General features: G+C 41.5%; 7 protein-coding genes and 1 long non-coding RNA gene across 11 annotated transcripts in view; 3 read left to right on the top strand and 5 right to left on the bottom strand.

Annotated features, from left to right (window-relative positions):
* Sema1a (semaphorin 1a) overlaps positions 1-9,634 on the bottom strand; it is a 189,483-nt gene extending 179,849 nt beyond the window's left edge. The window contains exons 1-2 of the mRNA XM_064683665.1: positions 9,494-9,634; positions 6,682-7,392 (exon numbers count right to left, since the gene is read on the bottom strand). The gene's annotated coding sequence lies outside the window, so the exon portion shown is untranslated. The remainder of the gene's footprint in view (positions 1-6,681; positions 7,393-9,493) is intronic.
* Positions 1,767-5,167, top strand: LOC135429380 (uncharacterized). Its single transcript, XR_010436411.1, has 3 exons — positions 1,767-1,874; positions 1,944-2,194; positions 4,901-5,167. It is a non-coding gene; the product is annotated as an uncharacterized LOC135429380 (long non-coding RNA).
* A 127-nt stretch (positions 9,635-9,761) lies between the features above and the next one.
* On the bottom strand, positions 9,762-11,302 carry LOC135429399 (reticulon-4-interacting protein 1 homolog, mitochondrial). The gene is made up of 3 exons (XM_064683691.1): positions 10,660-11,302; positions 10,000-10,602; positions 9,762-9,943 (listed from the first exon to the last, which is right to left on the bottom strand). Exons 1-3 carry the CDS (start codon positions 11,194-11,196, stop codon positions 9,839-9,841), a joined length of 1,245 nt encoding a protein of 414 aa, XP_064539761.1. The 5' UTR covers positions 11,197-11,302; the 3' UTR covers positions 9,762-9,838.
* A 291-nt stretch (positions 11,303-11,593) lies between these two features.
* Plap (phospholipase A2 activator protein) lies at positions 11,594-14,361 on the top strand. Its single transcript, XM_064683677.1, has 5 exons — positions 11,594-11,817; positions 11,891-12,757; positions 12,815-13,204; positions 13,262-13,501; positions 13,557-14,361. Exons 1-5 carry the CDS (start codon positions 11,660-11,662, stop codon positions 14,266-14,268), a joined length of 2,367 nt encoding a protein of 788 aa, XP_064539747.1. The 5' UTR covers positions 11,594-11,659; the 3' UTR covers positions 14,269-14,361.
* LOC135429409 (male-enhanced antigen 1) lies at positions 14,235-15,015 on the bottom strand. Its single transcript, XM_064683701.1, has 2 exons — positions 14,620-15,015; positions 14,235-14,559 (listed from the first exon to the last, which is right to left on the bottom strand). Exons 1-2 carry the CDS (start codon positions 14,986-14,988, stop codon positions 14,386-14,388), a joined length of 543 nt encoding a protein of 180 aa, XP_064539771.1. The 5' UTR covers positions 14,989-15,015; the 3' UTR covers positions 14,235-14,385.
* A 218-nt stretch (positions 15,016-15,233) lies between these two features.
* Positions 15,234-17,134, bottom strand: IntS14 (integrator complex subunit 14). Its single transcript, XM_064683405.1, has one exon. It carries the CDS (start codon positions 17,054-17,056, stop codon positions 15,308-15,310), a length of 1,749 nt encoding a protein of 582 aa, XP_064539475.1. The 5' UTR covers positions 17,057-17,134; the 3' UTR covers positions 15,234-15,307.
* A 714-nt stretch (positions 17,135-17,848) lies between these two features.
* Positions 17,849-24,549, top strand: LOC135428723 (uncharacterized). 4 transcript variants are annotated; one of them, XM_064682830.1, is made up of 5 exons: positions 17,849-17,988; positions 18,824-18,982; positions 21,971-22,190; positions 22,247-22,844; positions 23,606-24,549. In XM_064682830.1, the coding sequence occupies exons 2-5, from the start codon at positions 18,879-18,881 to the stop codon at positions 24,379-24,381; spliced, it is 1,698 nt and encodes a 565-aa protein (XP_064538900.1). In that variant the 5' UTR covers positions 17,849-17,988; positions 18,824-18,878; the 3' UTR covers positions 24,382-24,549. The 4 variants fall into 4 exon arrangements, with proteins under 4 accessions (XP_064538900.1, XP_064538893.1, XP_064538917.1 ...); XM_064682823.1 differs by having other exon boundaries at positions 17,856-18,001; positions 18,819-18,982; XM_064682847.1 differs by having other exon boundaries at positions 17,861-17,988; positions 18,819-18,982.
* Positions 24,460-26,401, bottom strand: Tango14 (transport and golgi organization 14). Its single transcript, XM_064682856.1, has 3 exons — positions 26,247-26,401; positions 25,571-26,190; positions 24,460-25,078 (listed from the first exon to the last, which is right to left on the bottom strand). The coding sequence occupies exons 2-3, from the start codon at positions 26,060-26,062 to the stop codon at positions 24,737-24,739; spliced, it is 834 nt and encodes a 277-aa protein (XP_064538926.1). The 5' UTR covers positions 26,063-26,190; positions 26,247-26,401; the 3' UTR covers positions 24,460-24,736.
* Positions 26,402-27,802: the final 1,401 nt, after the last annotated feature.

The raw sequence follows: 27,802 nt of genomic DNA on the forward strand, positions 1-27,802 counted from the left end.
AATTCATTTTCATATTAGTTCTAGATTCTGTAAAAATTCCCATTTAAATACTTTATTACATTAATCATTTATTTATATTTAGGTATAGTTTTATCTGATTTTTATTTAACATGCATATTTAAAAAATTAAAATCTCATTTATGAAATCTAACTTTCCGTATTACAAAAAATCACCTTTAAATGCTGGTTAATAAATATTATTTCCAGATTTTCAAAAATATTTCTAATTAATATTGTGCACGAATATTTGCCAGATCACATTTGTGCCCACCATTATACGCTTACTCCCCCACACCCCGCACACTCCAGAGCCCCTCCACCAACACATGACACTAAAGTGTTTATTGTTCAATTTCAATAGACATCCACAATTTGTTTTGTACTTTTGTTAGAATCAATGTAGGTTATTGGCGGTAGGCGCTGCGGGCTGCGGGGCCTACTGGGCCTCTGAACTGGCCACTTGCGTGTTATTTAATGGTTTCTCGCCACGCAAGGACAAGCAACTTTTTCGCCTAATTGTTTATGGCATAATAAACTAGATGGAAAAGTCCCGAACTGGAAACAAATAGAATTTGTGCGGGCAATCAGAAAAGTTCGTGTTCGTAAAGTTTATGATATGTTTAAAGGTCATTTTTACTGTATATTTATTGTGAATAGTTAATGCAAAACGAAATAAACAACAAAAATAATGCGTTTCGAATAATTTCATAAATTAGAAATCAATGGGAGCTGCCTTTAATAATTTATGCAATGAATATATATATTAAGGTTATTTTTGTATAAATTCTGGTTAGTTAATTAAATGTAAATATATTTATTTGTTTAAGTGAAATTCATTTCCAAATAATTTCCTGAATGTCCTATTTAGACATTCCAGGCACGCACCCTGCACAAAACCCCGTAACTCAAGGTCTCGCCTTTAATTTCGCCTCGGCCAGACCCGTTGCCTAATCTGGCTGGGCGTGGCCGTGCAAAGTGTCAATGATAGCCTCATTAAATCAATCATTTTTGGGCAGTCAGCCACTTGCAACTTAATTTGGTCAACACCGAATGTGCCGCACACATACATATATTTTTTTGTCTTTTGTATACCTATCGCCTGTCCAATGGCCATTTTGCCTTTACCTGTGCTGCCAGCACTGTGTTGTTGTTTATTTTTGGCATTTCGTTGCGCTGACAAGTAAAAATGATTATAATTAAACTAATGAAGGCGCCGGCGACTGCCACACATGTCGACGGATTGCGGCTTCAGGAGAAATGTTGAGGAGAACCTTTTGGTTAATTTTACCAATATCTGGATTTCCTATTGCTTAGATCGGTGCGATATGAACAATATAAGCATTAACATATATCAAAAATATATTTTGAATTTATTCGATTAATAGAAATTAAGGTAGAGATAGAGAGAGAGAGTTGCCACATATCAGAAAATACACAAAAGGTGGCAACACCCTATCATGAAAATAAATGACAAGTAACACATAATCCATAAATATAGCTATTGACTATGCGATTCAATGTGGTTTGCAAGACAATTAATGAAAAGAGTTGCCACACTTTAGAAAATACACGAAAGGTGGCAACAGCCTGGCGACTATTGGGAAGCTTAATGAAATATAAGATGTACTCTATTAGCTTAGTTAATGGCAATGCGATCCAATGTGCTTTGCAAGAGTCAATGAAGAGAGTTGCCACACTTTAGAAAATACACAAAAGGTGGCAACTGTCTTAGCGACAATTGGTAGCTAAATTGAAGGCAAACTTTCTTCACGCCACGAATAAATCAAAAATATTTTTAACAACGTATTTTCTTATTGCTCACGATAACCGAAATTTGCATGTTAAACAAGCGCAGTGTTGCCAGAATTTATTAAGTACGTTTTTAAGTCAAATCCATAATTAACAATAAGCTAAGTAACTAAATTCATGTTTTATTCTTCTAGAGCGGCCACTTTCTTATTCCTTTCATTAAATATTTAAGACTCGGCTCAGATCTGCCTGATGATCCAACACAATGAAACAAAAACAAATAACTAAGCACAACATCTTAGATATAGATGCAATGCTATAAATAACCAAGTGACTAAATCCAATCGAAATTAATTCTGGAATTGCAAGTCAATTTTTTATGCTGGGCCTTAGAAGATGCTCAGCCTTCTGTTGGGCAACAATGCCAATGAACACACCCATTTCGGTAATTGAAATAAAAATGTTTAGTGCACATAAATTCAGCAAACTACCTACGAGAAATTCGTGCAGCCCGTAGTCGAACGTACAACTTATCTGTGCCGACTGCAGAACTGCATAAACAAATAACAATAATATTTTAGAGTGGAGAGGGACAGTCAGTGGCAGTCAAGGCTCGTGTATCTTGATTAAAAACGCCCACGAGAGGCACACGGACAAAAACCAATCGATTCTTTTCTGTTGCTGCTCTGCTGCTGCTGCTGCTGCCTATAAATTTAGTCCAGCATAACTGTGCTGCGTATTAGTGGGGATTATAATAACAACGGCAACAGCAATGAGTGTGTAGATGCCCAGTCAGGCCCAAATCGGTATAGCTTCTAATAGCATGCAAAATAATTCATGAATTTATTGAAATTTATAAGGCATAAGCATGCATAGAAATCGACTAAGGCAAATGTATCTCATGGCTGCAAGTTGACTATTTTTCTATTTTCAATACCCTGCATAAAGCGGGTCAAAGTCACAATAAAGTATATAAAGTCTTTATCAGGACGAAACAAATTTGGCATGTTTTCGTTCCCCTTCTAATGTGATATCTTTAATATATGCAAAATATCATTTTGAAGGTATGCCTTGAGTTTGTGTACATTTCTATGCAATCTTTATGCTTAGAAAATCTATAATTAAATTATTCAAAGTAAGAAGCAAAGGAATGAAAGGCAGGCCGTGTAAGCCGTATAGGACCTGGTTACAGGGCATCGCCTAGTCGGGCATACTCGAGTACTGGAGCACTCTTTTAGTTGTTTTCAACTTTTCTGTCGTTTTGACCCCCTTCTGCCGACTAGGCTGGTCCAAAAGGCTGCAACCAAGTGGCTAACAAACGTTTGCCCAACGACTTTTTGCCAAGATGAAATCGTAGAAATTGAATTGAAGTGAATTGTGTCGACTCAAAGATGGGGGCTAACAGGGAGGGGGGTGTAGAGCAGCGGGGTGTAGCTGGCAAATGGCAAACGATATGCGTATCAATAGAAAAACAGAGCATCGCCAGACAACTTATACAAATAGCACATAAAAACTAAGACCCGTTCGAGTCCCGGGCAAAAGCCAGCCAAGGCATGTGCTCACACACATATATATTACATACATACATACATACATGCATGTATATGTATATGTATCTGTATGCATATATCTTGAGTAGTGATAACTTCTTTCACGACTTTTGCCTCCTACTGGGCACCCGCACACACAGACACAAACGAGAGCAAGGCGCAAGTTTAATGTAACTTTTCATTCAGTTGTTGTTGTTGCTGTTGTTGCTGTTGCAGCGCTTTTCCTCGCTTTTCATTCTTTGCGTCTGTTGCCGTTTCTTCTATTTGTATATCTTAAACGCGTTTCGCTGTATCTACTTAAGGCAGCTTAAATATTTGTGTAACATAATACAAAACATACGGGCTTCTTTGGTTATACTTAGATACATAGCTTAGATTCTTGCACTTGGCCATAGGCAGCCCAGACGCAGACGCGGCAGGAGCCGTAGGCGGATAAGCAGGAGCCTCGCAGGAGACAACATTTGCTGGCCTTACTGTTTCTACGTTTGGCAAAGACTCGGCATAACACAATGCACATTGAGTTGCATTGGGCAATGATCAAAACAACATTCAATTATGTGTCGAAGAAATCAATATAAGAAACAACATTCCATTGGCTGACAGAGGCTTGGCTTCTTCTTCCCTCAGCACCACAGTATGGAAAACGGTTTTGAGGTTAACTTCGGTGTCCGATCTGTGTGGACATTTTTGCGGCCCTTCTTAACCGTACATTTTATATCCAACCATCTTAATCTAATATACAATTTATAAATCACACGACCTCCATTAACACGAATGCTCCTCTTGAGCGGACAAATTTTGTCCGACGTTGGCTGTCCGCCCAAGAGAGTTTTAACTGCATATACTCTACCCATTATCAATAGCTTGAGGGTTTAATTAGTTAGAAGTTTGTAGAGCTCATGCTCTAACCCATTTCATGCATAAATATTAAAGTATTCGCTGGCTAACAGAAAGAAAAAGTAGCTTAAATAAAAAACTACCGAGTACTTCAAATGACATTGACATAATGCTAGCTGGATTCAAGTTGAGTGAATTGTTCCTAATCATCTGTAAACATACTTAAGTGCATTTTTACAGCGGAGCCTCATTAATTGGACAAAGTGCGAGACGCTTGTGTGTGTGTGTGTATGTGCGCTTGCGTGTGTCCACTGTGCAGGCAGAGATATATATATTCAGGATATTGGAATGTCGAATGTGACGCTGGACGTGACGTTTTGTGTTGCTGACGTCCTACTGATTGTGTCTCCTGCTTTGCTTTGGCTTCTATTTTTTTTCTTCTTTTTGTCAAACGCTAATGCGTTGTACAACACAGAGAGCATGGGGACAGGCAATCTTTATTTGCGGCACGTTGTGTTCCTACCAAAAAAAACAAAAAAAAGAAAGAACAGAACACACGCGCTGATACGAGATGGCAATACAGATAAAGATAGCTCAAGAGATAGGGAGCAGAGTATGTTGGATAATGGCTCTGGATGTCGTCCCGATATTTGCCTAGTGTCACATGATACGCACGACGGCATTTGCCTCATTAGAGTGCTCCTCGGGCGGACGTTGTGCCCAGGGCCAAGTAGTTAACCAAAATAGCAAAATGCATTTTGCAGACATCGACAACAACGTGGACAACAACAGCAGGAACGAGCGAGTCGTATCTTGTGGACACACATCTGGTATCGGGCAGAACGTTTCCCATTTGAAATGTAAACAAAAACAAAACATGCTGCCCGCACATTTCGGACACAAACAAAAGGAAACGCCGCCTGCGAAGTCATTAAAAGATGCAGATAAAACTGAAAACCGCACACAGTTCCAGTCGCCGTTCTGAGAGTTGAACTTCGTATCTGTATCTTTTGCTGTTCATAGGTCTATGTGTGCGTGTGTGTGTGTGAGTAGGCGCTGACAGACGAAAACAACATGAATTAAGCATATTTTTTTTATCGGCAGTGTAACTCATCCCATCGATTCCAATCATCAGATTGAACGACCTGATGCCTTTCTGGCTGCTTTCGGTTTCTTATCTTTTACGCATTTCATTTTGATTGTCTTTATGTCTTAATTAGTTAACTGCTTTCACAGTTGAGCGCTTCTCTATGCAAATGCATTTTAGATGTCCATAACAAATAAGTATCTTGACAAACATTTTTTTGATGATTTTTATCTTTTAATGCACTTAAGCCGGTCATAATGTTTAAAGAAAACGGGAAATGATTGTCATGTCCTTTGTATCTATGTTTTTATCAATGCACATATGTATTTCTGTTGTAGCAATAATTCAAATGGTTTATTAGCTACCAGAACAATAAATGTTTAAGCAGAAATATACAAGGAAAAAATTGAGATTTAACAACAAAGGGTTCATCTTACACAGAAAAATCGTCAGTATGTTTATAAAAGCTGGACCATTTTTTTTAAGCGCATTCCTCTAGAAATTCTTTTTTTCAGTAAGAAAAAAATATTTTAACATAAACATAATTTATTTAATTTAACAAACCTACTGTAATGAAATGTAATGTAATGTAATGAAATGTAATGTATTCATTTTAGATGGCCATAAGAATTAAGTTCTTGACAAACATTTTTTTGATGATTTTTATCTTTTAATGCACTTAAGCCGGTCATAATGTTTAAAGAAAACGGAAAATGATTGTCATGTCATTTGTATCTATGTTTTTTATCAATGCACATATGTATTTCTGTTGTAGCAATAATTCAATTGGTTTATTAGCTACCAGAACAATAAATGTTTAAGCAGAAATATACAAGGAAAAAATTGAGATTAAACAACAAAGGGTTCATCATACACAGAAAAATCATCAGTATGTTTATAAAAGCTGGACCATTTTTTTTTTAAGCGCATTCCTCTAGAAATTCTTTTTTTCAGTAAGAAAAAAATATTTTAACATAAACATAATTTATTTAATTTAACAAACCTACTGTAATGAAATGTAATGTAATGTAATGAAATGTAATGTATACAAACAATTTTGATTATTAAACTCAAAAAGTAAGTAGAATTAAGTTAATGGCAAAGTATATTTGGAGTAGTACTGATATTAATGTTATCGATATATTTTTACCGATATATTGTTATCGAACACTCAAAGCTTTTCCTTTTGAGTATGAACACTACTAATAGTCGGCTGCCCTTACAGGGTCAAATTTCATTGGAGATCGTCTAGCAGGACGAAAAACTATAATCGTGAGTGTTAGCCCGAGAGAATTATCATTGTATTCTCTTTTCTTGAAAATCTAGACAATTCATTATTTTCAATTATATTCAATTTAAATCAAATATTATACTTTTCCATATGATCAAGATGAAACTAAAGTTCATAATATAGCTATTATTCATTATTAAAACAATGTAACCAAATTGGGGACTTACCTTTTTGAGTGTCCAACAATGGTGTGAACTTTTTAATCAAATGAAATTCCCAATTGGGTATTGAAAGGGAATCGTCAATGGAGAATTTTCAGCTGCTAGGCGTTACTAGCTTTCTCTTCTTCTTGTTGTTGGGCCTGTTGCAGGTGTTGCTTCTCTTGTTGTTGTTGCTGTTGTTGGCTATACGATTGCTTAGAGAGTTGACATTCGAATCGTTGCGCACAGAATTGATCATTTGCCATATCGAAATTGTATATCGATAAATGTTATGATTGCTTTTGCGTTTGCTTTTGGTCTTGCTTCTTGCCGATCGCTTGTCGTAGTTAAACAAATTATAGACACTTACACGAGACAACACCGAAGAACACAAATTATTTATATTTTTACTTTATACGAATGCCGAGTAAATAACAACAACAACAACAACGATGATGATGATGATGACGACAAATATTGTACATATGTACAGAGCAGTATAAAATATACACAAGCACACACGAACACACACACGGATAGAGATAGGTGGAGATAGATTGATTAACGGTTAGGATACGCGCAGGGTAGACGAACCGAAATATAAATAACTAACACGCGACGCGAAAAGTATGCAACACTTGTGTCAATTCAAAAGCCTCATGATGATTTGTTCCATTGAAATTTGTATTGTTGTTGTTGATAGCTCCGTTTTTAATTAGCCTTCGTGGCCGCAGGACACTGGAAAAATGATATAAGATATTTCATATTTTCGATTAAATGACGCATAAACAATTGCAGAGACCGCAGGCACAGCAGGAATTTTCTTATTATGACAATGACAACACACACGGCAAATTGGTTGGCAACGCGCAATGCACGGCCAAAGGACAACGACTGCAGCCAGAGCCAGGCGGAAGATGTGCGAAGAAAGAGAACAAGAGTGAGAGAGAGAAAGAGAGAGAGCGCGCGGCGCCAGCGTCAACAGCGGCGCCAGCTACGATGCGAATGGTATAGCAAAGCAGAGTTCAAAACATGAGACACTGCCACCGAGGGGGGTAAAACGGCAGCAAGAGCAAGCACCGAGAGAGAAATTTACATAGGGCAGCTGCCAGCACTCACACACACTAACAAACACACACATGCTTATTGTGTTGAAACGCCGCGAGAATGGAATGCAGCGAAACGAATGGACAACACAAAATGTGCGCAACAAAATGGAAACAGGCACTTGAAAATAAACAAAATATATAAAAAAGGATAATCCGCACACACACACACGCACACACACACACACATAGTACCACATTGTGTTCCAATGCCAAACTGTGCACAAAACACCAGGCGGCATGGCAACGCTCTCTCGCTCTCTCTCTCTTTCCCCTTCTTTGTTTCTCTCTCTTGCTCCCGCTCTCTCTCTATATATGTGGTGGCAGCAGGAGGTGTGTGTGGCGCGCCAGTAGAAAAATCAATGAAAAATATCTGGAAAAGTTATCCAAAAATGTTTCCATTTTTTGTTTGTGCCGCTTTTGTGTTCTGCGGTCTCTGCTTTAATTTTTTTCGCCTTCTTTAATGTAATGTATTATGCATTTATTTATTTTTTTTGGTCAATTTGAATTTAAGATAATTTATGGAAGCTCGTGTGCCAATTGATTGCTTTATTATTATTGTTTAGCAACACACAAACAAACACACACGCACACACACACAGACACACGCATACACAAAAGAAACAACATGCCGCTTTAACTCAAGCAATTGATTAACGGGACTACCATTTACCGTATAAATGACACGCACTTTTCAGACACAGTTCGCGGCACCGATTTGTTTATCTGTTGTCAGTCAGTCAGTCAGAACTGCTGCTGCTGCATTGCGACCAGACAAAGCCCGTGGCAACAACAGACATCAGAACGCGAACGCGACACATGAACACGCGACTCTCTCGACGACGTAACAACAACTCAGCCGGAGTTTCGATTGCAAAGTACAACGGCACCGAGTGCAGCACACATGCTACAGCAGATACATGTTGAGACACATGCTGCTACGCAAGCGAGAGAAGCAGATTTGCCGAATTGGGCGACCCTCCTTGTTGTCAACAAAATATGTTTAGGAACATACAGACAAGTCCAACAAACACAATGGCTAATAATGTTGGGGCACATGTTGCCCTTCTTTGCGCATGTTGATAAGCATGTTTCACAACATTTGTGTTATTGTTTCTCTCCTTTGCTCTCTCAGGCTTTCTATGCCTTCGGATTTTGGCAGAGCAAGCTGCCGAGCTGTGTTGACAGGCACATGTGCTGCCGTTTCATTGCCAGAGTTCCGTACTTTCGATGGGCGGGCGAGTGTGCGCCTTGTTAGTACTTTGGTACATTATAAGGTCAGAAATTATTTTTCTTATTATTTAAAAATAACTATTTAAAATTTAGCAAGTTAGTGTGAAACTTGAAAAAATAATTGTCATCACTAATTAAGCAACAAAAGAGAATCGACAATGTTGTATTTTGCATTTTTTTTAATGGTACCAACGAACCGCTATCAACAGCTGACAACTCTATTCCTGACTGCTGTGCGCTCTCTTGGCGCTCTCGTAGCTTGCTCAATAAACGCGCGTTCTCTGTTTTTGCCGGCGGTGCATATGTATTGGTTTATTTATAATTTATAATTGTTAAAAAACATGCACAATTTTGGTTTAGTTTATTGTTTACTGGTATTTCCGTTTGACCAAGAGTATTGACGACTTAACATTTCTAACCGGCACAAACGCGACAACGTGGAGTAACAAACAAAAACACAGCGTACAAATGAAAATAAATAATAACTTTTGGTCTTTTACCAATGTTTGCTGATTTTAAAACACGGTCACAATGCTATAATTATAGCATGCTACTAGATTTTAGATATTTTAACTTATTTATCCACTTATGAATAGTTTAATTTACATTTTTAAGTACTTTATGCAGGAAACTACAAAACTAGCCAATAGGCTGTGTAGGCCGGCCGATAAACTACCCGACGGTCGATTGCTTATCTATCGATAGCTTTAAGTGCAAACTGTTGCGAAACTGTTGAGCAACGATAATTCAAAACATCAAAATGAAATATTTAGATGCTTTTTTCAGACAACTTTTTTATTATTAAACAAGTTAAATATCACCCGTAACAAGAATAGTATTTAGTCTCAAATCTTAACCACAATTTTACCACGCATATGGCCGCACTTTAAGCGCTCAAAAGCCTTTGGCAGGTCCTTGAAGTCAAAGCTGCTGTCAATAAGCGGTATTAACTAGGAATATAAAGATTATTAGACGATGATTTAGCTAGTAATACCCTTGAACTAACCTTTCGGCGCTCGACCAGACGCTGCAGGAACTCAATGCCATGCGCCGCTGGAAAGAAATAGCCCCACTTGACCAATCCCCCGCGCTGGGTGACAGCGCGCACATTTGTCTGCACCAAGTCGGAGAAGTTCTGCAGCGAACCCAGGCATAGGCCACTTTTGTCAATATTTGCCAGCAGCGGCGAGTTGAATGTTATATACTGTCGAAAGTCGTACGGCAAGTCGGAGGCATGCTGTCCGCCCTGCCCGGCGCAATCTAGGACAATGTCGTAGGGCGCATAGGTGCACAGCTGCTCGTTGGCGTCGGGCTTCGTATAGTCAACCACGTAGTCGGCCAGGCAGCGCACCATTTCCACAGCATCCTCGCTGCAGGTGGCGAGCACTTGGGCACGCTGCGATTTCAATATCTGTATGGCCAATGAGCCGACACTGCCCGATCCGCCGAGGACCAGAACTCGTTTATTTGCACCACCGCCCTCGGACGTGGTGGCGCCGCATGGACCGCCCAAGCCGCCAGTTAGGTACAAGCCCGACCAGGCGGTCAGACCCGCATAGAGCACACTGGTCGCCTCGCCGTCGTCCAGATCCTTTGGTGCCGGCGCTAGCTAAGAAATGCAATACATAATAAAATTCAGTTGGTCATAACTGCAGTCGGGACTTACACAAGACGAGGGCACCACAACGTACTCAGCATGTGCGCCATTGGGATTTGGTATGGGCACCACGCCCCACACTCGTGTGCCCAGCGGCAGCTGCTTGTCGCAGACGCCCATGCCCTTCTGGACCAGTTCGCCGCAGAATTCACGGCCCAGCGTCAAGGGGAATTCAATGTCATCGTTGGCCTGACAACGCAATTGGTTTAGCAGCGTGGATCCGTAGCCGCCCAACATGGCAATATCGATGGGATTCACCGCCGTGGTGCGCACCCGCACCAAGCACTCGTCGGAGCTGCGGATTTGCGGCCACTTGAGTTTGTCGGACAGCTGCAGCTCTTCAATGCCGCCGTAGCAGTGCAGCTGCCAGCCTCTCATCTTCATGGAACATTTCGCTGACGGCGGAGTCGGAGGAGCGGACTGTTTTTCCGGCTCCTCTGTTGAGGCTGTTGCGGCATCGGCAAAGTTGCGGCTGGCTGGCAAAAGCCGCGGCAGCAAAGCGAAGAGCTTCAAAGGCACACGAATACCTGCGCCTGCTGCTTGCATGTCTAACAATCGTTCGTATTAAAACTTTAAAATTCGCTTTTTGTTTTTATGTTTACAAGCGTAATTAGCGCACGTAAAACTGTGGCTTATTTAAAAAGAGGACGTAAGTGTAAAAGGCACAGTATGCTGATCAACAGGCAATAACAAATCAATTAGAACAGAAGAAGACAGTACCTGATGTTAAATAAGGGCTTTTCTCTTTTAATAAATAAATAAACTAACACTAAGGAACTAAACAAGGTGTTAATTTGTTACGCATAAAAGTGAAATCAAATCAATTTAATAACAATTAAAAATTCGTACATTTCCTTGGCTGTTGTCTCTGCTTTGCTTACTATGCTTAAACGATAATTTGAGTGTTTAGCAATGTGAAATGTTATCGATATTCAGTTACTGCCACCTCTACTAGAAATACTATTCGCCAAAAAAGCCGACGAAAATTAGCAAAGTCAGGGACTGCAAAATGGAGCCGACGCTGGATAATTACAAGATTGGCTGCGAGTTACTAGGCCACAGCTTGGATGTGCGCGCAGTGGCTGCTGGAGGCAACGCACCAGGCGGCGGCCAATTAATTTTGTCCGGCTCACGCGACAAAAGCACAAAACTCTGGAAGCCAATGGGGTGCGTACCAAGACTAGAAAATATCTTTCTGTATGCCGGTTTAATTGTGCTTTGTATTGTTTTTATATTTAAGCAATGAGTACATTGAGAGCGTCACGCTGCAGGACCACAAAAACTTCATATCCTACATCTATTATCTGGAGTCGGAGCAGTGGATCTGCACTGCCAGCAACGATGCGACCATTTGCATCTACGGACAAGAGGGCTTTGTGCCACTAATCACGCTTAAAGGTCACGAATCGACTGTCTGCACTCTGGCCGCAGGCCTCAAGTCGCGCAGTCTCATCAGCGGCAGCTGGGACAAAACAGCGCGCGTGTGGACCATCAGTGAAACGGGCGATGTCACATTTATTACGCTGCAGGGCCACGAGGCCGCCGTTTGGGCCGTGGCAACGATGGCCACACAGCAGAAGTATGTTACGGGCGGCGCCGACAAGTGCATTTACTACTGGAATGCCCAGGGCGAAAAGCTGCGGCTGCTCAAGGGCCACACGGATTGCGTGCGTGGACTCGTTCCGCTGCCCGCCAATTCTCTGCTATCCTGCGGCAACGATGCAGTGCTGCGCTTCTGGAACGAGGACGGCGAGTGTGTGCGCGAGCTGAGCGGCCATACCAACTATATATATGCTATGGCACGCAATCAGGCGCTGGGCGAGCACATTGTCGTCTCATGCGGCGAGGATAGCACGCTGCGCATGTGGAATGTGATCACAGGCGACGAGTTGGGTGCCCCTATTCTGCATCCGGCCATTTCTGTGTGGTCAGTTGCTTGTCTGCAAAACGGCGACATTGTCACCGGCTGCAGTGATGGCGTAGTACGCGTTTTCAGCCAGGAACCGACTCGCCAGGCTGGCGAGAGTCTCAGACGTGCCTTTGATTTAGCTGTGGCTACGCACAAGTCGCAGCTTAGTGAGGAAATCGGCGGTGTAAAGAAGACAGAGTAAGTCCTGTCGAGCAAACATTTCATGTTTATTCTAATTGCATGCTACTTTTCCAGCTTGGCCGGACCGGAGGCTTTGTTATCCAATGGCACTCGCGAGGGTCAAACGAAAATGGTGCGCCACGTGGATGGCTCGGTCAAGTGTTACGTGTGGGAGCTAGGTAAATGGAGTCTGGTGGGCGATGTGACTGGTGCCACGGGCGGCACACAGGCCAACTCCGGCAAGAAGCTGCATGAGGGCAAGGAGTACGATTATGTGTTCAATGTAGATATATCTGATACGGAGCCACCCATCAAGTTGCCGTACAATCACGGCGAAGATCCCTGGAAAGCCGCTCAACAGTTCATACACCGCAATAACCTGCCCCAGGCATATCTGGATCAAGTGGCCAATTTCATTGTGAAGAACTCGGAAAATGCGCCCGCCGCGGTGACGCAAACGACAACGTCTGTATAGATTTTATTTGGGATTTCATCTATTTGATATTTAAATTCCTGTTGCAGTGGGTATCAGGATCCTTTCACTGGCGGCTCACGCTATGTGCCCGGCTCCAGCAACAACAGCGTCCGGGGCACCGGCAATATGGATCCCTTTACTGGCGCCTCCAGCTACTCCACGGCCAACAGCATTACACAGTCTAGCGTCGATGTAAATTTTGTGCGTGGCAGCGATAAGCACTTTCCTGTCAGCACCTATCGCACCTTCGACACATGCGATGCCAACAAGGTGTTGGAGAAGATGAAGTAAGCTATGCCAGCCAATTGTAGACTATAAATGAAAATTATGCCTTTTATTCAGGGAGTTCAACAATAAACTAACCAACGCAGAGGGTAAAGTGGGCGACGAAGTCTTGCTCGCCGTCATACGGCTGACGGAGAAGGCACCGGAACTGGAGCCGACAGCCTTGGAGGCATTGATGATGTTGCTCAAATGGCCGACTGGCATGCTCTTCCCGGTGCTCGACATACTGCGCCTAGCAGTGCGTCACGAGGCCGTTTTCTCTCTGCTGCACAATAGCCACAACTTTTTGAACAGCGTGCTGCCACACCTGGACGGTACGGCGGCCAATCAGCTAATGGTTTGTCGCTGTCTGGCCAACGCCTTGACTCACACAGTGGGACGAAAGCAGATTGAAGCCCAACTGCCGCAAATCATTGAGCTGGTTAGCTGCATACGTGCGGGCAGCCCCAATTTGCAATTAGCGATTGCCACGTTTTATTTGAACCTGACCATTTCGCAAACACTGGGCGCGGCCCGTCCAGATGTGTGTCATGTGACCACCTCGGGCATTGTGGAACTGCTCAAGTGGGCCAAGGATTTGGAGGCCTGGTATCGCTCAATGCAGGCCATAGGTAATCTGACAACCACGCAGTGCGGCCAGGAGACCATCGCCCAGGTTGTCTCCGTTGATTATGTGATGGATAAGTTGCGTGAGCTGACAAATACACCGCAGGACGAAAACTTCACCAAAGTCAATTTGGTGGGACAGGCGTTACTTGCCGTATTTTAAGATCTGGCGTTGCACGCATTTATTTTTAAATTTTATATATTGGAGTGTGTCGTTTTGAGGGTCTAATACAATAAATACCTTTTGCTTAGCCTATATTCATGTATATTGTATCATGTATTAATCAACTGACGGCTTGGCCAACTGTTCAGCAGCTCCCTCGGCTGCCGGCGCCGCTCTGCGTGTTTGTATGCGCTCCAGCAGCTCATGCTTCCATCGCTCCTCGGGCACACCCTTGGCCCAGTCGGGCACCGTCACATTGGGTAATGTTATTTTCGACATGGCCTTGAGTATCTATGAGAACCAACTGTTATGCCACCGCATCTTGTTTTCTGGTAATGCCTACACACTCACCTGCTCCGTGCGCGCTTTATCCAGCTCCATTTGCAGCTCCTGCGGCCGTGGCTCGTTCCACACTTGGCGTTCAATTTCCGCATCGATGCTTTCGATTGGTGGCATATTCGGATCGCCGTGTGTCACCTCAGCTGTCATCAGATCGATGTCCTCATCGGCTTCCTCCCGACCATTCGACTCTGCAGCTGTGGCTATGTCATTGATAACTGCGCCCGCCTCCTCAGCGTCTGTTGCGAGCGGCTGGTAACCGTCATAGGCATCCGACTCGGCACTGTCATCGCTCTGTTCTCCAACATGTGGATGCTCAATCGCTGGCGCTTGGAAATCATGCTCCTCTCCAGGATCTGTTGGTAATTCTGGGCTGCCCATTGTTGCTGCTGCAGAAAAAAAAACGTAAATAAATAACAATGTTCGATAAGTCGATAACGATAAGTGTGCTGCCGCGACAGTGCTGTAAAGCGACTTGGCAAACTGTTTATACGGCCGTTACTTCATTCAAATTAGATTTTAAGAAAGGAATGGGAACATAAATTAAAAACGTAATAGATGTAGAATTACTAGCTGATTACAACTCCAATTCGGATTTCATGAAAAAATGCAAACGCTTTCGACCATTTGCCATTTTATATGTATGTCATTTGATAACTAATTTAATCAATAATTAAAAGCATTAAAAGTAACATATATTCTAGTACAGATAACCCCCTTGGGCTGGAGTAGCAACCGCTGTGGTATCGGCAGCGCTTGCCTTCTGGAGCGGCACAATTGTTGACTTGATGTCGCGGTTCGAGGTCTTGCGCAGCTCGGTGGCCGCATGTTGCAGCTGCAGCGTGCACTCGGTGGTGACGCCATTCAAGGTGAGCTGTGCGGTCTCCTTCTCGAGCAGCAGCGCCAACGCCTCGAGCAGCTCCACGAAGCCCAGGGCCAGAGCGGCGCGTCGAATGCGATTGAGTTCCTTGTAGAAATGCTGCGTCTTGTCGGGCATTTTCTTTGCGTGACGCAGCACTTTCTGGACGTCGGACTGGAGGCTAGCCTGACGTATCCAGACGACGCTGCTTTGTGAATATGAGCGTCGCTCGGCGCGCACTGGAAAACTGGCTGTTTCACCAGGCGCCAAATCCTCGGGAAAGCCAAGGAACTCCAGGTCGCCCAGCCAGGGTATAACATTGGAGCCCGGCGGCAGTATGTTGAGCATAAAATTGGATTTCTTCTTGACGTCGGTGTAGGCATACATAAAGCCATACCACTTCTCGCCCAGCAGCACCAGCGCGGCCATGTTCTCCAGCTTAAGTGCGCCATGCAGTAGCACGCACAGATTGTCCTTTTGCTGCTCCGCTTGGGGCGTGGAGCTGTGCTTGAGAACAACAGTTACGTCGGCATCGTCGCCACTTTCCTCGGCATCCTTGGTGTCCTTCATGTAGAAGTCGCGTATATCTTGCTCCAGCTTCTCGAGCTCATAGTGCGGATTGCTGGTGTCCAGCGTTAGCTTGGGAGGCTTAGCAACTGCTGCCAGACCGCCAGAGCGACGACTCGGTTTCTCACGCTCCACCTTGGCCAGCACCCAGTGGCGACTTAGCGTGGCCGGCGAGCCAATATCGGATAGCGCCAGGAAGCCGCAGACATCAATGCGCTGATCAATGTGACGTATTGTGGGATCGCCGCCGTAGAGTGCGGCCTGCTCATAGGGCATCGGTGGCGGCCAGAGCAGCACCTGGCCTTCCATGCGAAAGTAGCGGCCGCACTTCAGCGTCACCTCTGTGGATTTGAAGCTGCTCTCGCACAGGCGCTCAATTAGCTCGAACAGGGCAGTGCGACCCAGTTCGCTTTTATGGCTGCCACCAGATGTGGCGTCGCCGGGCTCGGCGCTCTTCACTGGCTTCGTCATGAAAAGCTGACCCCTAAGCGAGGCTGCGTCGAGCAACTGTTGATGCAGTGTCAGGCCACGCGTAAAATATAAATCGCAATGCACGCCCAGGCAAATGAAATTCAGATTGTAGGTGGCCAGCGTCTTAAGCCACGCATATTCGGGCTCAGCCTCCTTGCCCGCATACGCCTCCAGGAAGCCAGCAATCGACGTGCTGCCAAAGCCCGGACCGCAGTCCGTAAACACCACCAGCTGTAGAAGATTCTGTGTGCCCCATGTGGCCATTAGGCTGACTGAGGTTTTCAGCATGGTCATCAGGCAGGCCTTGTCCACGGGCTCGATTTTCTTAATCGCCTGCCGTATTTGATCGTAGTCCCGTGTAAAATCCACTTTCAATTCACAGACTGTGGTGTACAATACCAAAGCCAAGTGCTCGAGCTTGCCAGCGGCCGTCAAGTTGTCCAGCAGAAGTTGAATGCCCTTGAGGGCCAGCGATTGGTATGTGTGGTCGTTGCGCCCCGGCACAGGACGCAGCATCGATAGCGATACATCCAAAGCAATTATTGTTGGCATTTTTCCAACTCTATCAATATGAAAAACTAAATTGTTGCGATTGGGAATATAAACAAACGCCGGCAACAGCTGATATCCCGCAGTAATCGAAAGCCGATAGTTTAGTTATCGTTTAGTTCTAAATATCGAAAGGTAGGGAAACTTTGCCGCTTAACTAAAATTCATTTAATACGGTTCAAATAACGAATGTTGAAATTTAATTAGTTATATTTAATTATTTATATTATGACAATTTATTGCTGCATTTATCTTGGTAGTGAAAAAATTTAACATTCTTCTGTTTTGCCAAATTGCACTAAAAACAATCGCAAATGTTAAGAGTTATCGATATAAATGCCATTCACTCGCAATGCAGACAACGTACACGGAAATGGCGCCAAAAATAATTTAAATATCAATAAAACTGTCGTTAAAATGTAATAAACAGAAATGCATTTTATAAGCCAGCTGGCTTATAAATATATTGAATGCATATTTATTAGAATTTGATTGGCTTGAATTTTGCCGCTGCATCAATGTTGCAGTTAATTAGTTATCCCCATAATTAATGTGTATTGAATAGTTTTGTATTAGAACAAATTGAATTTTGATTCAATTGCGCTTTTTACAATACGCCGGCAGTTGGACTGAGGATGCGGGAAGCTATAAATGCGACTGACTTGATGCTCTTCACTGTCTCTCTGCTCTTTTAATTACATTTAATTAGAAACATTTGAGCACGATCTGCACGCGGTCCCTCTCTCTAACCAGCATCAGCACAGAGCAACATCATTATCAGGCAGAACGTTAAGTGCCAGGCGCCAGCATCTTGTTCTCATTCATTGTGTGCTGCTCGTGCAGTGAGGACGTCGTCTGCTCTATCAATAGTAAAAGTGATAGTACTTATTTCTAGTTACAGTGCTCGGCAGTGCAGTATTCGGTTTCGGAAGCAAGTCAGTGTTTGAGGTTCGAGGAGAGCTGCTTAGCTACTCTATAATCTCTACTTTAAGATTAATACAAGTGTGTAGTTATAAGAGTTTCGAATAATGCATGTATTTGTAAATTTTCATGTTTAATTCAATAACATTTGACCAACACATGTGCATGTGTACTCGATTCTATAATATACTTCTATCTTAGCATTCACAATTTATCAACCTTTAACCCAATTCCATTCTGCGATAAGGACATGTTATTAATTCACATGTTATTAATTAAAAAAAAAAAAAAATAAATATACAATAATAATAATAGTAATTGAACACATTTTACTTACAATGTCCAGTTCGTGCTCATTAAAAAGCATTTCCCTTGCTTATTTCTGACCCAATTATCGCCCTGCATTTTGCAACCAGTCCACGAATTGCAATAAAACAAAAACTGGCGCACGCAGAATGGAAGATCTGCGTCATTTTTTTTATTGCCGTTGGCGATTTTATAGCGCTCTATATTTGCCTATATGCCGAGCTCCAGATATTCAGAAAAACAATGAGCTGAAAATTGGCATCGCAACAAGGAATTAATTGGCGTTGCATTGTTCTATAAAATGCCTTTCATCGGCGGGAACCGGATTGTTTAAACTGCAGTTGCCATAAATATGCCAATGTTTATGGCTACCGTATTTGTTATAAACAATTTTCAATGCAATTTTAAACAAACCGTTTGCCAACTTGCATTTCATTATTAATCGACAAATTTGTGCGGCGCCATTGCAATTTATTTTCAATTTGCAATTTGCAATTTGCAATTTACAATTTCAATATTCAATATCCTCATTCGACAGCGCAGATCACGCAGCTCAACTTAATTTGGACTAATTGGCGATCAGCAGACACGCACCAAAATGGCAACGGCAGCAACGCATCCATCAATTGCTTTACTTTTCCTAGCCCTAATTTGCCTGGGCCTGGGCCTGTGGCAGACCAATGTCGAGGCATCGCCGGTCACGTAAGTACAGAATCTTTAAAGATATTCCAATCGGCACGATCGCGAATTGATCTTCTTTATGGAAATTATTGATATGCCAAAATAATAAGTATACTATAATCGAGAAAGTAAGGAAATCTTCGGCACACCGAAGACTTAATACCCTTAAGTAAGACTAGTGCAGCTCGAAAATGCTGAGTTTGTGGAAATTCTTTAAAAACATAATATTTTGCCTTATAAGATGCTACTATTCCATCGATCTTTTCTATAGCAACTATATGATACAGTGGTCCGATGTTCATAATATCTCGCATATACATAAGAATCATAATGGAACTAATAAATCAAGTTATCTTAATGTATAAAAATACGCACAGACGGACATGGCTATATAAACTAGGCTGTTGCTACTGATCTTGAACATATATACATATATACTTTATGGGGTCGAAGATGTCGCCTTCTATGCGTTACACATTTAATGACGAAATTATAATACCCCTTGCAAGGGTATAATAATTGATATATATATGCAGTTCATTTCAATGTGAAACTATCAACATTTGTTGGTCCATACTTTTTGTACTACACAATTTATAGAATTCTCGTTGCTTAATATTTGTTTAATATATATATAAATATATATATAGATATAAAATATAAAATATATATAATATATATATACTGTATATATTAATTACATGTCTAAAACAGTTTCATGCATATTCATTTTTTATAGAACATAGAACAATAATTTATTCTTTGACTAAATACCAAGTGATATTCGTCCAAGGATTAAAGATATTTGTTCTTCGAAAATAAATATTCACAAAATAATATATTTCATGAAAACATTATACAAATTGTATTTGCCTAATACCAAGCTCTTCCATGCTATATTGTAATAATAATAAAATTATCAAAACAATCAAATTTAAATAAAATTTGAATATCCAAAATTAATATCCGTAATATTTAGCCTTAATTATATAATGAAAAGTAAGAAATATTAGGGAAATAGGCAAAAGTTTTCAGAGAGTTATATTAGGGAAATACCCAATATTTCAACAGTTCGAGATTGTGTTTCTCTTTAGCTATTTGTATTTTCGGTTTCAATCGAAATCCACATCTGTCAGCAATATTTATGAATAGAAAACCAAAACAGATTGACATGTGTCCAACAGTCTTTCGCACTTTGTTTTTGGATTTTCCACTTGGCTGTGAAATATAATGCACTAAATATGTATCTATGCGAAATGTGCAAGTTATCAAGTGCGGCGCCAGGATGTCCACGACCCCCGCATGCAACACCCAGTTCCTAATTCCGGATCGACCCTCCACCCTCCACCCTCCGCTCTCCGCCCAGCGGCCACTTTACACCATATGCTGCCACAGGGCAACGCCTTCATCCCAGCAGCTAGCCCCCAGTCGGCTGCCAAAACTAATGACTATTGCCTTCAAAGAAACAGAGATGTTGGTCTGTCTGTTCCGCCTGTTTGTTTGTTTATTTTTGGCCCGGAGCATGCACACACACTTCATCCAAATGGCCCGCGAACTGTGGAAACCGTAATGGAAACGGGCACGGCCCGCGGGGGAAAACTTACTGCACAGCCAGCATACATATGTTGCCTAGCCGGGGCGCATGGCCCGGCACTTAGAGCTTGCTGCTCTGCATATCCATCAGCATCTATGCATTTCACACAAACACACGCACACGCACTGCATCGCATCTAAAAGGGTTTCTGACCCTGAGACTGAGGCGGCTCGACTGAGTCGTCGAATATTAGCTGGCAGGGTGGGCGCGAGCATGTTTACGAGAATTGATCACGATCTCAGCAAGTCATTTATGATGACTGCACTCGGTCCGAGGCCCCGGGCCATCAACGTTTACGGCTGTCGATTGCCATGCCAGAAGGGGGCGGTATTGGTCCTCAGTCACATGCCCCGCCCCTAATGATTGATGAAAGAAATTTGTTCTTCAACTACACGACTGCATTAATGTACTTTGCATAAAGAGAACAATTGCCGATTAAAAGCAAAGTAATTAACAAAAGTTAAGATTAACGTAAACGTTAACGGAATAATATTTAAAATATATTTAAGTTTTCTCATAATTGAATGTATGCGAACAGGAAAAATTCTTTCGTATTTATAATATATATATTACAATGTTTATATAATTAAGTATATTTATAATAATTAAAAAACAAGTAACACGAAAATATGGCTATATATTTTTTTTTTTTAATATAATTATTTTTTAAAGAAGATTTACTTAGAAAATTAGTATTTAAAAACATTTTTTAAATTATTGGAATAATATTTAAAATATATTTGGAAAATATTTCAGTTTTCTCATAGTTTTTTTAATACAGCAAAAAGAAAAACTCTTCGGAACTCTTTCGTATTTTGTTGCCAATTTATTTCAAAATTTTTTAAAGAAGATTTACTTAGAAAATTAGTATTTAAAAACATTTTTTAAATTATTGGAATAATATTTAAAATATATTTGGAAAATATTTCAGTTTTCTCATAGTTTTTTTAATACAGCAAAAAGAAAAACTCTTCGGAACTCTTTCGTATTTTGTTGCCAATTTATTTCAAAATTTTAACTTTAATGGGAAAAACAAATCTAAAAAAGTCTTTTAATATTTATAATTATAAAGAAAAAAGTAACACAAAAATATGGCTATATTTAGTTCAAATATAAATATTTTTTAAAGAAGATTAACTTAGAAACTTAGAACTTAAAAGCATAGAAACTGAGAATATATATTTTCTAGATATGGCAAGTATTTTTTTAATACCATAAGATATTTCTGAATAACTATAAAGCCTATACTGTAAGAATAACATTTATATATTAAATAGTAGAATATATATATTAATAAATAAATATGATTTTTATTTAATCCCGAATCATATTCCAAATTAAAGTTGAAGCTGATCCTGAAATATTTACATATTATTCCCATATTATATTATTATTTTATTTGTATATTATTATAGCAATGAAGACCTAAGCGGTACTATAAAATCGCTTATATACTCGTACAATCAGCTGGACAACAAGCTGGAGCGGCACGAGCATCGGGAACGTGCACTAGGCGAGCTGCTGAAGAAGGCGATGCAGTCCCTGCAAAAGGGCCAGAAGAATCTGGAGCCGATCAATGGCATTTTTGGGCGACTGGACGAGCGCGTCAGTCAGATTGAGACAATGCTGATCACAGTAAGTAGAACAGCCGAACCTCTACGGATTAGCTACAAATATGCTCCGCAATGCAGCAAGAGGAGAAGTACAATGCCCAAACGGAGAAGTTCAGTCAGGCCATCGAGCACATGTTCAAGTGGATGCGGGAGAATAACGAATGCTTCAAGAGTCCGCCAGGCAGCCCCAAGGCAATTGCCGCGCCAGCAGTGCCCAATAAATTTGTCGAGGAGCAGCAGCAGATCAATAAGCAGCTGCTCGACGAGCTGAAGCAGCTATCGGCCAGCGTGACCAAGCTGCTGGACAGCAGCACCCAGGCAGCCCAGCAGACCCAACAGGGCTTCGAGCGCATGCCCAAGGCCAACGAGCTGCTAACCCAGATCGAGGCCAAGCTGCAGCAGCACAGCGACGCAGCCGCCGCCGCCGCCGCCGCCGCTGCTGCCGTAGTCACCACCGCGGCTCCGCCCAAGAAAGATGAGTTCGAGCTGCAGCTAATGGAACGCCTGGGCGCCTTGAGCACGGATGTGGCGCAGCTGCGCAGTGCTCCAGCTCCGGCGGCACCTGCTCCGTTGGGTCTGAGCGAGAAGGACCGAGCCTATATCCAGGAGCTGAACAATGAGACGCTCAACGCTCTGGCGGCACTCAAGAGCGAATCACTGACAGCCCAGCAAACAGGTGGGTAAAAAAGTTCTTGAGCTTAGCTATTGCAATAATAATAAAGTATTTAGTTATATCACATATACAAGCAATATGTTTGAAAGAAAGATCTTCAGATATATTGAAAGGACCTAAGAAATACCTTGGATTGTTAGTAATATTTCATATCCCATTCTCTTTAAGAAATACTTTGAATTGTTAGCTATCTTTCTTATTGCATCTACATTTATCTTAAAGTCGTTATCTTTTTGCTTCCACAACTTATCCTGATTTAAAATTTTTTTTTTTGTATAATTTGCAATATTCCTTAATCCTAATATTTCTAGGTAATATTTATTATATATATTTTCGACCTACTCACTCCTTATAATATTCCACATTTCCCGCTTCCCTTTTCTATCTGAATGGATATGGAATAACCTCAATCTTCTTATTTACTTCAATTCATATTACAAAAAGTTTGTATATTCATTCATTATTCTTGTCTTCCTCTTCTTAACAGTTCTTGTTTTGCCCTCACTCACCTTTAGATTATATTTTTCCCGTAGCACTCACATCAATCTACAACCTATAGATATTATAATTGTAAATATTATTTCAAGAAATGTATAGATCAAAGGAAATTAATTATTTTAGTTACATTCTTAATCAGTATGTGGTTCTCAATTGAACTTGTCATATATCTGTTCTACGTTTGCTTAGAATCCATCTTCACATAGTTGAAAAGCTTTTAAGATTCTTCGAAATTCTTCTTACAAAACATTTTTTTTTGCATGCAGCATTGCGCCAGACCACGGAGCACCTGCAGCAGACGGAGGCCAACATACAGGGTGACCTGCAGCAATTGTCAGTTGAGTTAACCCTGCTGAATAAGTTATACAAGGCGATAAACGGCAGCCACAGCAAGTTGAACGATGGTTTCGATGCGCTGGGCAAATTTAACAATATCATGATGACCAACTCTGAGGTGGTGCTGGACACGCAGCGCAAGGTGGAGTTTGGCACGCTGCAGATCGTGCAGAAGGTAAGCCTGCTGTTGGACCAGCAAGTGGCCGAGCTGACCAGCTTGGTAAAGACGCGCTTTAACGAACTGGACGATGCTGTGGTGAACACGCAGCAGGAGGCGAATCGCAACATAAGCGGACTGCTGGACACTGCGCTGACACAGGTGTGGCATCGCATCGAGATCATGACCAGCGAGATTGGCCAGAGCAGGGAAATGCTGGGCCTGATGCAGGCGGGACACGATGGCTATGTGAACAGCACCTTTAGCACCATGATGGGCCTGAGCAGCAAAGTGGAGGAGACCAAAAAGCACATGATTGACATGGACGACAATCTCAACTATCTGCTGGGCAAGTTGTCGCTAATGTCCAGTGAATTTGCCAACATCAAGAAGGGTCTGGCTGATTCATTGATGGACTTGCGCAACTCGTTTCAATTGATACACGAACGCATGCCCAGCAGTTCCGGGCCGCATAACATCGAGAAGAATCAATATGTTACCGATTTCAATCTATTGTCTAAGCGACACGCCCAGCCCGAGCGGGAGTAGAGCGCAAAGTTCGCAAGCAGGAAACAAAATACATACAATAAAAACCTAACACTAGCAGCTAAGTAAACGAACTTACAATTAAAATACATAAAATATTTATGCAAAACTCAAATTAACATGCTTCATGTGTAAATCTCTGCAAATACAATTTCGTTTATGAATAACAAACACTCGCAAATTTGTGTGTATAGGGTGTGACTGTGTGTGCAGTTTTCTTTTCACTTTTTCGCTTAAATCTCTAGTGGAGTTTTTTACAGTTTGCAAGCGCCAACTTAATCTAACACACCGTACATATAAATATATATTAAATTAATTTAAATAGTTTAGAACATAGGGACCATGTTTAACTTAATATCTATTTGCCCCAACGCTGCTCGCAGCGCGCATATTTATAGAGCACCTTGGCAAACGTCTTAGCATCAAAGTAACGCCCGCTGCGATGCGTGTGAAACTCGGTGAAGCGCACATGCCACGGTAGCAGGCCGTATGTGCACGTCTGTCTGGAGAAAACGATGCCCAGTTCCGGTTCTGGCACCGCAAAACCCAGCCGCTTGTTTAACATGCCATTAATGCCATCGGTCAGCGACTGGCGCTGCTTCAGCATCTCCTGCACCTGGGTTGTTGTGCGATTCTCGTACAGCTCGCGACAGACATCGGCTATAAGCGCATGCCCGTCAGAGCTTCCGATTTGATAGACCTGTAAGGGAACGAGTTGTTAGTGATAAGAACAAAAAATAATAATAGGTTCTAATCAACCGAAATACATTAAACTGATTTGGCGCTTCCATGGAAACGACAGATACCAAATTAACAAAAAATAAATACAAACACATTTTCGGAGTGCCGAAGATTGAATACCCTTCCCTGTATACAGACATAACAAACTTGAGCTATGTGTTCAGACAAAAACTCAAGCTCGGAGGACGAACCTATTGAAGCTTAACGATAAAGCTTTTCGATTTTGTTGAGCTTAATAAGATTATTCTTATGATTACTTCTATGGAAGCTATAGGATGTAAATATCCAATTTAGTTGACAAATCAACAGAGATTTTACAACTGGTTTTAAATTAACTTCTTGAAAAGAAAGCCCACACAGTGAGCAGCATATACTCTTGAGTAGCAGCATTGGATTCATTACTTCCCCTAGTTTATGATAAGCCCTTATCAGTTCCTAAATGATAACTCACCTGCAGCTGGACGTAATGCGCGCCGTTGCTGGCGTAGCCATTGGCTGTGCCATTTGCAGCGACAGCTTTGCAGCCATTCAGCTGTAGACTTTGTTCCTTTAGTTGTTTGGGCGGCCAGAGGTAGCCCCTATCGCTCTTCTCGCTTAGCTGACAGAAGCGCGATAGCTCCACATAGCCATGCCGGGGCGTACGCGTATCGTACACACTTAAATAGGGTATGCCAACAATTTGTGCATAGCCGAAAATGAGTTTAAGCAGCGTCGCATCCACGTAACAATCGTCCGGGGCAATAACTAGCACTAGGTGCTGCGGCAGCTTTTCCAGCTCGTGCTTGGCACGCCTAAGAAACTCATGCTGATCACATTGCCAGTAGTCATATGACCTGCGTGCGAGCGCATGCAGTCGCAGCCAGAGCTGTTGCAGCAGCTCGTAGGCGGCGACGCATATGAGCAGCAGGCGGCCAATCAGTAGGCAGACAATCTGCATCATCATTTTGGAGCGTTTGGAATGGTTGCTGGTAATTTATATTTATGTTTTAGTCGCGTCGTCGACGTGCCGGGCAACGGTGTTCCTGTTGCTTGTTTTGTTGCCGTGTTGCCGCTGCGGTACCCACACATAACCTGTAAAATCTGTGTGCATTATCTTTTCTAATCGAATTCAATATGCCAGCACTTACGTATGTTAAGCAACAAATGCTGTAATTGTGCTGCTGGTAAGCAACATAACTAGAACTTTAATTTTTCATTGCCTTTTTGGCGCACGCACATATGCACATACGTGTTCTCGTCGAGTGAATGCCAAACTATCGATATGCATCGATATATCGCGGAAAGTGTCTACGAACTGCTATCGATAAGACTTCTACTATTGGTCTCTAAAAGCATTTAGCTCCATCAACAGTTGTAAAACCGCCAAAATGTTGATTTAAATTTACACTTACCGTTACATGCTCATATATTCTAACAGTACATAACTTTCGGTTGACTATATTATATAACCAAATCATTAACAGTATATCAAGTAACGGAAGTGCCCGAATACAAAATACTTTGTACTCAGCTCAAGATACCATGACGCATTCGATCTTAATGACACGTTGTTGTTGTTCTTGAGAAGAACGCGGTCATAAAAACGAAGACACAAAAATTTTAATAGATATTTCATCGGGTCTACCATACCTTTTCATACATTTGCAAACAACCAATATGCCTATTTCCGTGGGAAATTATACGGAATATAAAATATTCTTCTGTTGTCCATTATGATGTTCATTATTTTAATCACGCTTCTAATCTCAGCACCAGCTTTTATAGGGAACAGCACGGTGAGCTCTCCTCTTTAATTATTGAATATTAGCTATTAAATGTGTTAAAGTTCGCGAAGAGTCGAGGGAATAGGAGAATACTTGTGGTAAATATTATTTTAAAATAGTAAAACCTGTGCTGGAGCCACGAAGACAGACAGAATGCAGACACTCAAGCCAAGCTGGAAGACTTTGGGAAGCAGCGAGAAGACATTAAGAAAAATGCTGCTGTACTCGAACAAAAGTTTTAAGTTCGAGTTAGAACATTGCATTTAAATTTGGTATATATATCAAAAATTCGGTATGAATGATGAAAACTGCACATCGCCTCGATATTTTATATGTGAGCCATTCAATTTTGATTGAAACTTAAATGTTAATTTAATGTTAAATATTTGTTGAACTCGATTTTATTTTTCGTTGCTTGTATCTAATTTCAGGAAATGTTTAAATGGAATAAAATTTAAAAGCGTATTATAGTCTTCTGATATAGTTCATACTTTGTATGGCGCTTTATATATTATTTAAGTACAAGCATAATTTTTTAATATTTTGCTGATAACCTCGCCTAAAATTTCTGAAGAATGCAAACAAATTTTTTAAGATTATAAATACATACTATATATAAAATACTGAGCACTGTGTGTATATGATGCAGCCTATTTTACACGCATTTTAGTTGTATGTTGACTTCGTTCGTAAACGGTGAAAATTGAGAGCTACAATAAATGTACGTAATTTTAATCGCGCTTCTCATCTCGGAGGCGGCTCTTATAGGGAGCAGTTCGGTAGGGTTTCCTCCTTATTCATTCAATATCAGTTATTTAATGTGTCTTTGTTGTAGTCCTGTGAAGAGCAGAAGGAATTGGAAAATACTTGTGGCAAATATTGTTTCAAAATAGTGAAACCTGTGCTGGAGCACTCGGCCA

The sequence above is a fragment of the Drosophila montana genome, unplaced genomic scaffold, assembly GCF_035044405.1.
Source record: "Drosophila montana isolate Dmon_TW-CO22-7 unplaced genomic scaffold, ASM3504440v1 contig_1409_1, whole genome shotgun sequence".
Lineage (NCBI taxonomy): Eukaryota > Metazoa > Arthropoda > Insecta > Diptera > Drosophilidae > Drosophila > Drosophila montana.